General features: G+C 42.4%; 1 protein-coding gene across 4 annotated transcripts in view; it reads right to left on the reverse strand.

Annotated features, from left to right (window-relative positions):
- Window positions 1-9,798, reverse strand: part of PTGR1 (prostaglandin reductase 1) — a 25,219-nt gene that overhangs the window by 8,128 nt on the left and 7,293 nt on the right. The window contains exons 1-4 of one of the 4 annotated variants that reach the window (XM_009328960.1): window positions 4,781-4,827; window positions 3,387-3,493; window positions 1,380-1,425; window positions 594-653 (exon numbers count right to left, since the gene is read on the reverse strand). In XM_009328960.1, coding sequence (XP_009327235.1) covers window positions 594-653; window positions 1,380-1,425; window positions 3,387-3,493; window positions 4,781-4,800 — 233 coding nt within the window. In that variant the 5' untranslated portion in view covers window positions 4,801-4,827. Of the gene's footprint in view, window positions 1-593; window positions 654-1,379; window positions 1,426-3,386; window positions 3,525-4,177; window positions 4,352-4,780; window positions 4,828-9,798 lie in introns of those variants that run through there. The other 3 variants (XM_009328963.1, XM_009328961.1, XM_009328962.1) reach the window with 3 other exon arrangements.

Raw genomic sequence — 9,798 nt, forward strand, 5'->3', positions numbered from 1 at the left:
AGGCTTGGTTGTTAATTTATCCCAGCCCTCAGTGTTCCTGCAGAGAAACACAAGAGTCAAAGGCCACAGATGTTCTTGGGCAGTAAATTAGAGGCAGCACAGCAGGAACAAGCTGACAAAGGGAAACATCTGTGTAGCTAAATTACCACAAGCTTGGGAAAGGATGGATTTAAGGTTAGATAATCCTTTGTCTAGAGCTGTATCTTAGGTGACGCTGAGGTATTTTCAGCTGGAGTACATAGCATGCATGGTTTCAGGCATGCAATTACTAGCACAGCAGATTTTAAAATGTGAAGTTCACACTTATGGCAAATACAATGGTCCTTCATATCTCTGCTTGTAAAAATTTCCTTTGAAAACATTATCACCAGAAATAACGTATAGATTGTATCAGAGGCCTAAATGCTCTCCAAGAAGGCAAAAGAGGTTCTTAGAGGAAAAACACATTCCAACCAATTACAGATAAGAATACAGTTGCAGATGTATGTAGACTCATGTCCAGAACATGTAATGCAGGCTGCAGATGTCTCAAATGTCAGTACATTCCTTCAAGATCTGCCATGTGTATGGCTAACAAGAACTGAAGATCTTACCTGGCAACCTGTGTGCCTATCATTATGTCCCCTTCCTTCATGTCCATTCGACTGTAAGGTCTGTAACACAGGCAGAGAAATGGCTTACTGTAAGCAACTTTAATGATATTCCAGATATGCTATGAAGCAGTAGCTACTGTGTGACCCAGAAAGAGAGCATAAGCAGTGATGTTGACAGATCACAAAGAGTTTGTCATTGTAATGACATGACTGGATAGCCAGCTACTTGAGCATCCCATCTTGACTGAACACTGGGCTAGAGTGTTGGGGACACAACAGCATTAATCTTCCCAGCATGGTCCACCGCTACAAGAAGGCTGAGACTCCAAAGAACTATCTCTGACACTAGAGTCCACCAGACTTCTTCAAACTACCCAGTCTCCCTGTGCTTGGACTACCACCTATTAACATGGGCATATCAGCAATTTCCTACTTAGAATATGTGTCCTTAAGTACAAGGTTGCTAAGATAAGTGAAGCAGCTACTGCAACAGGGCTCCAGTCTTATTTGAGCCCATTGCATTCCAGTGGAAGAGACGTGACAAAGAAAAACAGCAGAGTCCAAGAAAAGTCTAGGGCTGCAGCATCATTATCCTAATGTCTGGCTAAATCTGGCACAGCTCTATATTGGGAGTCTTGTAATTTACACACGTTTTATAAAAAGCAGACAAAGGCATCCGGAACTCTGGCAACAGGGGATGCTCCCAGTACATGTTCCTTTGAGGTTTAAGCAGGAGACCAAATGATGTATCTTAGCCAGCAATTTAAAAAGAAGAAAAAGATATACCTCATATAAGGATCAACACTGAGAAACACTGATTCAAGCAGCAACTCTGCAACAAAAGACAAAGCAAATTCCTGGTCATTAGCAGGCAGTAAAGCATAGTTTCCACAAGTCAGTCAGTCAACAAAAGCTATAGGAATTCCTGACAGCTCAAAACCCCCATATCCCATTATCCTTTAAGGAAGAACTACCAGAAACAACGACTACATCTATTAGCTTTGTCTGGATTATTGCTGTGCTGTTACAAAAGACACTTTCTGTAGTGTCTCTTTAGCAGGCTAGTTTCTTTTCAACCCTGTTTTTCTTTATCTGCCTCCTCTCTCTATAGGAGGCTCAAGAGGTCAGACCCCCTAAGCAAAACATTCTTACTTTCGACCCAGATATAAAATGCCTTCCCATGATTCAACCAGCAGAGGGTAGTAAGAAACCTTGGCACAGGTCAAATATAAACACTGCTTTGCTGCCTTAAATAGAAAGCATTAGGCTATCTTTTCTAGGTAGCCTAATCCACCTTGCTGTCTCTAAGGCCACTAGTTCTTGTGAAATATACTGTTAAACAAATTTTAATTTAAATTCTCATTCACACAGCAGTTTTAGCTGTTCATCTCCACCTAATAATACTTTTCATTGCCTATGCTGCAGTGGTCTAGCTAGTACAAGCTAGAAATATACTCGGATATAAATATTTTCCCGTTACTGAGAGTGAGCAGGAAGAATAGTCAAGGCCATGTAACATCACAAGAAAGGCTGTCTGCTTTAAAAGTGTTAGTCTAGTATGAAGTTATGCCTCTTCTTGCTGTAGGGATTAAAATGGGAAGGAAGAAATGACTCCATGTTCTTAAATACTCACAGGCATGAAATTTTTAAGTGTGTCTGAATGCTATAGAAGTACAGGTGCTATGAAAACACTTGAATGTATATGTAAGAAGAAATCACCTTTAAAACCTTTAAGTTGTAAACATAACTAGTACTTTAATGCAATTGCTTTGGGGCACCTTCTAAACTGGAGTAAATTTTGTAAAGGACAAGTGGCAGGGTGAGGTTCAAGACAACATGGTATGGATGTCCATGTGAAGCCATAAATGGCTTCTTTTATCATTCTTTTATCAACAGCTCTTGCATGGAGTAAGTTATCATATTCCCTACTCTTTTCAAAATGGAGAAACACAGGAATAAAACCTGTGCATTTTTTTCTCTTTTTATTCACTCTCTTGCTGTCACAACAGGTCAAATATAACAGATTAGCACTGGCAAAAAAACAGATGTTGAATGCAGACAGAAGTCTTGCCTCGTTGCTTCTTAAAATGAAAGACCGACCCTCATTGACTCCAGCCCCAAGGCCTCCCAGCTGCAGGCTCACTCCCACCCCAGTCACTCTGCTCTCCCCCAGCACTATCCTCAATACCTTCCCTATCAGCATGAAAAAAATCCAGTGAAAACCTACTCCTAGAGGCTACCATCTCCTCCAGCTTTCTCCAAAGAATTTTGCAAAATAAAGTAGATTAAAACCTTTCATCAGTAAAGCATGTTTGGGTTTTACTACAGTTATCTCATTTGCTCTGTGTTACGGCTGAGTTCTCTCTTTCTAAATTAAACGAATTCTGTCTCCTTGCGGCTGTGGGTTTTGAGGGCGTATCACTTCAGCAATTTTCTCCAGTAAGCTTCATTTGCAAACACATTCGAATGCCTTTGCCATCACGTGTAATTAGGCAGTGTGAGACTGAGAGGCATGCCACAGCCACTGCGTGCTAGAGTTAGAAAAGCTCAGTCACTGTTTCTAAGGGTATTATCAGAAGGCAGCATGACTTAAACCCCACCAAACCCATCAGCATACATGTTCTTGAGCAATCATCCTTCTCTGCTAAGGTGCATGGCTTGCCACAAGCCGTGCCAACCCATTTTTGAAAATCCAAGCCAGAGAAACATACAAGCAGTTCTACAGATGCACAGCCATTTGTCAGCAACCAGACAACCTCCGGAAAAAATAAGAACAGGTGGCACTGCACTTACCTCCATCCTTTAGGTTTGGCAGCTCTATCTTTTTCAGGTCAAAGTCGCTGGTTTTGGGGAAACCCTCAAAATGCTTCTTCAGAACCCACACCTTGGCAGTCACCATCCTGCACAACAAACAGCACGGCCAAAGATCGCCTGTCAAAGAAATGCCCAATGGTGCTGGGCTTGCTCATGGGGGCTGCTTTAGACTTTATGAAGCGGAAAAGTATCCTGATAACGTGCTGTCACACAAGACAGCTTTTACTTGCATCCTGTAGCAATATTGCCGGATCAAGAAAATACTTGAAAAGCCCCCTCATTGCCTAAGCAACCCAGAGCTTCCTGCGACCTGCTGGACCTCCCTGCCTGCTGTCAGCAAGCCCTGGTGTGGGAAGTCAGCCCCAGCAGGATGTACGGCTCCCACTCTAATGAAATTGAAGAGGGAAAATCTACTAGTTTAAGGAGAAAAAAAAAATCCTGGAAGGAAGAAAAATAAAACACTTAAACTCACTCTTTTGCCCTGATTACATGGGGTGAGTACTGAACCTAAACTTTTATAAGCTTGAACAAAAGTGCAAGTGAGAAATACAAAGGTAAGAAAGACCTCTTTCCATGACACCCTGTATGTTGAAAGAAAACGCTTCTCCAGTTGCCAAGCTCAGGACTTGGAACTGGGAGCACATTGTCACCAGTATTTTCCATACAAGATGGAAACAAACAAATGACTTGCATTTGTTTTACCCTCACAGCCCCTTTTTCCTTCCTATAAGCAAGTGTATCAACAAGGGCAAAGAAAGAGAAGTTTATACTTAGAGCAGGTAGGTGGAAAACTGTCTTCTACTGACAAGGCCAGTCAACAACCTTCTGCACCTGACTCGGTGGCTGGACTCCTTCAGTCACACACACCTCCTAATAGGTGATGACATCTGCTTTTATCAACTGAGCAGGTACTGCCCGCAGTCCACTTCCCCAGGAGCAAGTGCAAATCCTCAGAAAACCTGGCACAGGGCACACTCAACGTGATTCACCTTTCTCCTATTAAGATTTTACATCATCCTTACAGACTGCTCCAATTCAGCGCGCAGCCAGTTGCACAGGAATGTTCTGCAATATGCCAAGCTAAACACACAAAACCCATGGTCCTAGAAACCACAAAATACTGCAGTCTGGAGACTGAGACTATCCCCCAGGGCAGGAGTTTCTTCAAACCACATTTTACCAGTCCAGCCCTAAAACTCCTAAGAGTTCTGCCACTGAGGAAAAAATATCTAATTAAAAATGAATATAAAATTCATCATTCAATCCATCAGTTAACATAGCGAATGATCCATACATATGCCACTACCACAAGGGAACACTATCATGACATTTACATAGTGAGATGCCTGCAGGATCTCAAAGGACATCCATACCCATGTGTGTGCTCTGCCATCTTCACTGTTCCCAGTGTACACACCAAAGGATCAGAGCTTGTGTGGCTACACCTCGGCATGCTGGGATCTCTGTGCATTGCAGAGCCACCTTAAGAAACAGTAGCAAGCTGTGGCATTTTGCCTCGACTGTGTTGCAATGAGGCATGTGGCATGGGAGAAAACTTTGTCCAGGGACTATCTGTCTTCAGCTTTTATTTTTCTTGTGAAAATATTCAAGTAGAATATGAGGGTGGAAAGTGTAGAGAGACCAATATGTAGCGGCATATTTAACTACAAAACACCTGAAGGCAAAAGTACTAATTAGGAACAGAGACCTGAGAAAATAAACAAAACTTTTTAAAGACATACAAGCAAGGACCAGGGAGAACAGGGCAAGCTCTCCATTATTCAGATAAAAGCAAAAGCCACCAGACCCCATAAACTCATCAGCACTCAGCAACTTTCTGTGATGAACCAGGGATACTCCTGGTTCCTCACATTAGGAGCGTGTGCTGGGGAAATCACCTATATCGGGACACGTATCATCAAGCTCACAGTCAAAGCATCCCGCATTCCTTAAGCAAGCAGCCAAAACCAGCATTCCTCACATCCCACATACAATCACAAGAACCAACGTCACAGAAAAGTTATGTACAGCGACTGCCATCTGACTTACAAATGTTTTTTCTTAAAAAAAAAAAAAAAGCACTCCCCTGGCATTTCCACCTGCTGCTGCATTTGCTTTGGTATCAACCGTGCTTATCTGTACTTTTCAGTAACAAAAGATATTGCGACACTGCAGCAACAAAGCAAACTCAGCAAAGGGGCTTACAAGAGCAAAAGGTGGGTTCAGAGTAACACAAAACTGATCCCGCTCACTCGCTTACACCCACAAAGGGTGCTTTTGTCACAGCAGCGTGCCCTGCGTTCAGGTGTTGTCCCACAAGCGGGGTCCGGTACCCGGTGTACAATAAGCCAATCTTACACACAGAGCCGAGATATTTATTTATCTGGTGTTTGCGCAAAGATGGGTGCCAGGTGGTAATTCCACAAAGGTAGCATCCCACACAAAAGAACTACAGCGTATTTATACTGTTACAGGATTAGCAAAAAACCCGCCTAAGTTCATGCTCGCTGGTGAGTTGTGTTCAAATTAGCCTCGCTTGCCATGTAAATTAGCACGCATGCTCCTTGCAGGCGTGGGGGACAAGTCTTTCCAGTCTTGAATTGAGTCGGTGGTCGCGATCTCCCCCTGCCGCCTTTCCCTTTCCCCTAGTTGCCGCAGTTTTTTGCTGACTTCTTGTTTCTTTGGCAATCATCTAGCCTCCGACGCCTTCCAGGGCAGGATGTTCCCCTTTTATCAGTCTTCCACTTCTTCAAGGGCACAGTCGTCGTAAGGCGTGCATTGTTTACACAAGGTAATCAGGCCAGTGCAATGAAGACCTCAGTCTAGGTATTAACCCAAACATATGGCTACACAGGCACAGGTACTCAAGCGCTCCAGCCAGGAATGACTGGGGACAAGGGATGCTGGCTAGGTTGGCAGCCACAGGCTGATGTGCCGTTTCTACCCCAGGGAGCCAACAGTGATTCAGAAATGCTTTGTCTCCCACCCTGTCCCACCTCTGTGAGTCATCAGTATTGACTCCCTGCTTTTTGTCTCTTTTGTCTGCATGCCTCAAGGCTCCAGCCCTGTTCTTTACATTCTCACCACCATCTCTTAATAGCTTGGTTCTTCACTTTAGTCTGAGTACAGGAACATGCTGCCCCTTGTTTTAGGCTGTCCTTTGTTTTCCCTACCTGGTCCTCTAAGAAGCTGCACAAAGATGTGCTGTAATCTAGGTGCCATCAGTATTGGCCATTTCTCCCTCTCTTCTGCTGTTCCTTCTGGTGCTTCCACACTCAGACCTCCCATTCACACCAATCTTCATATTTCTATCAAAAATGTCTACTTTTTGTGATACACAGATTTTTCAGCAGAGCAATGATCCCTCCTACAAACAATACTGAAAGGTTAATTTCACTGCGCCATTTTTATTACATTCAGACCTAACTTTGGGAACAGGACAAATTTTCTGCTGACCACTTCTCACCTTCTATTGAAATCACATTGTTGTAAATAGCTGTGAGATAAACAGCTGGATTAATCAAGCATAGGTCAAGCATACAAGCCCTAAGCTAACGACCACATCGTGAGATAGATAATAAATAGCAGAAACCAGACAAGGACAACCAGAACTGTAACAAAGGGCAGGGATGAGCCAATCTGTGACCACGTAAGGAAAAGTTCACCTCCTGCAGAGACCACCAGAGACCACTAGAAACCATCCAAGACCCCTGTAGAATCTCCTAAAGGACTCAAAACGCATGCATGAAAGACTATGCAGATATTATAATTAGTTCTGAGAAATGTAATGAATATGTATGATTATTCCAAGAAATGTGATGCATACATATATCGAAGAACCATATAAGGGATGGTTGATGCAACATACGGTGTGCATGCTAGGTGGAGAGATCCCCCATGCACCCGGTGCTAAATAAACAATGCCTGCTTTTTAATACACCCAGTGTTAACGAGTTTCATTCCCGATTTTCAGTGACAACATTATTATAGCCACTTCAAGGCCAGGTGTGCTTTCTGTGGGCTGTAAAACAAAAAGCTCCAAACCAAACAGAAAAGAGAACACAGACACACACTTGATGAATGGATTCACAAACCAATTTCCAGGTTAACAAACCAAGATTATTTTGTATGTTTAGATATAAAATCGTAAGAACTGGTAGGGACTACATTGCTTAAGCATATTAAAGAACTTTAAAGTATAAACAGCAGTGATGCAACATTGGTGGGGTCCAGTAAAAGCATTACTGGACTAAGCATGTGATAGCCGCCATCGCAGCTCCAAGAGCAGTAACATTGTGCTGTAAAACTACTTTGTTGTCAGTGTCAGTGGGTTTGAATAATACATTTATTTTATGTGTTTTCTGTATAAAGTGTTTCATAGACCCTTACAATCATTACTACGAAGAGGCAGCTATGATAAAAACTTGAGAAAAGACAGTCCATGAAGGTAATAAAAACTCTTTGAAAAATAATTCATTTATAGCAAATCCCAGGAAAAAATTAAGGAGATGCATTTCTACCTGATATTCTTACGGAAGAACAATTAAAGCTTTTCTGAAATTGAAGTCCAAGACAGCATTTATTCTGATGTCCTTCAAACCCTCCTTGTCCTCTGGTCTAGCCCATCAAGCTAGCAAAGAATAAAGTTTCACATTAATCTCTATCAACTTTTTCCATAAAATCAGACACGTAGGAAAGAAGTAATGGATTGGGGAATCTCAGCTTTGTGCACTAACAATATACGTAAGAAAGCACAGATCCAATCTGTGTTCAGACACTGCAGTTGGTGCAAACTGTAGCAGAGCTGCAAGCAAAGCACCTTCACACAGGTTATCACAGCTCAGTCCCCAAAATCAGCGCAGGAAAGGAGGTTCTCAATTCAGAGGAAAATGGGAGAGAAGGAGGAAGAGGTGAAAACTAGGATCCTGTAGTAGATACTAGCAACTGGAAAAGAATTTCAGGAATAAAAGAGAGGAGAGACAAGTCTTAGAAAATTGAAAGAGTTTGACTGCAGGCTGAGGAGCTGGTGGTGATACCTGAAATCTGGGAATCTTGACATTAAAGTAAAAGAGTAGTAAAGCTCTCAAGGGAGCATGAGTCAAACCAGCAAAGTTTACTTTCCTTAAGTAACCCCAACTAACATTTGTATCTTGTGTGGTATGGTTTCCTAGCCTGGGCTTGCCCAAATCTAACCTTGAGGACAAAATTGTCTTAGAAGCCTGCCAGTTACAAGTAAGTCCAATTCAAATTTGGGGTTAGCTTAACAGTTCATCTTGCTGCCAGTCACAATTTGCAGATAATGCCTGTGGTACTTGTTCCTTTTATCTTCATTCTGAAGCAGGAATAGCTATGCTCCCAGCTACACTGGAAGAAAAGGGTATGATTAAAAGCTAAGTAAAGTGTATCTCTCAGACATAATTAATTTGTAGATCAGGGCTAAGGAAAAAAACACCAATCACCACAACAGCAAAGTTGTTCAGGAAATCACCATCTCATCTAGTCCCTTCCTCCAGATCAATAAAGGCCTGTAGTGCATGTAAAAAATATGCTGGGGAAGACAGTCTTGGTTATTCCTGCCTTCCATGGGATTGCTTTTGCTCAAGGACCTGGGTGCACTTGGTGGATAATGAGGAAGGATGGGGAAGTCCAATGTTTACCTCAAGGGGATTTGATTTTGGGTGAGAATAGCCAATGATTTGAACTGTATGATGTTAATCGCTACATAATATTATACATCGTATCAATGATATTACAATAAGAATCATCCAGATTAATGAAGAATGAACTTTGATGAAACTGAGCAAGAACAGTGATGATGGAACCAGAACTGACTTCAACATGAAACAATCCAATGTCGCATACCATCTTTCCTGCCCTGAAGGACTGTTATGATAGATGGAGCCCAAAGTCATGGACTAAATGAACACAACAAACATTTTATAGGGATGGGCCATCGACTAAGGGAATGATATCTGTGTGTATATATACCAAAAGACAGGAAAAGGGGTGGTGATTAATGGGAATGTATTGGAAAGTGGGCGACCTGGGCATGATGTAGATGGTACAGAATAAGGGGTGGATACTGTCCTGGTTAATCTGTTATTATCTCAAACCTTTCAAGCCCCACATTGGGCACCAAAATGGACTGTCGTGGTTTAACCTCAGCTGGCAACTGAGCATCACACAGCCGCTCACTCACTCTTCCCCCTCCTGGTGGGATGGGGGACAGAATCAGAAGCATAAAAGTGAGAAGACTCATGGGTTGAGATAAGAACAGTTTAATAAGGGAAATAAAAAACAACAACAATAATAAAAGAATATACAAAGCAAGTGATGCACAATGCAATTGCTCACCACCCGCTGACTGATGCCCAGCCAGTCCCCGAGCAGC

This window comes from Pygoscelis adeliae, unplaced genomic scaffold, assembly GCF_000699105.1.
Source record: "Pygoscelis adeliae isolate BGI_AS28 unplaced genomic scaffold, ASM69910v1 Scaffold127, whole genome shotgun sequence".
In the NCBI taxonomy this organism is placed as follows: Eukaryota; Metazoa; Chordata; class Aves; order Sphenisciformes; family Spheniscidae; genus Pygoscelis; species Pygoscelis adeliae.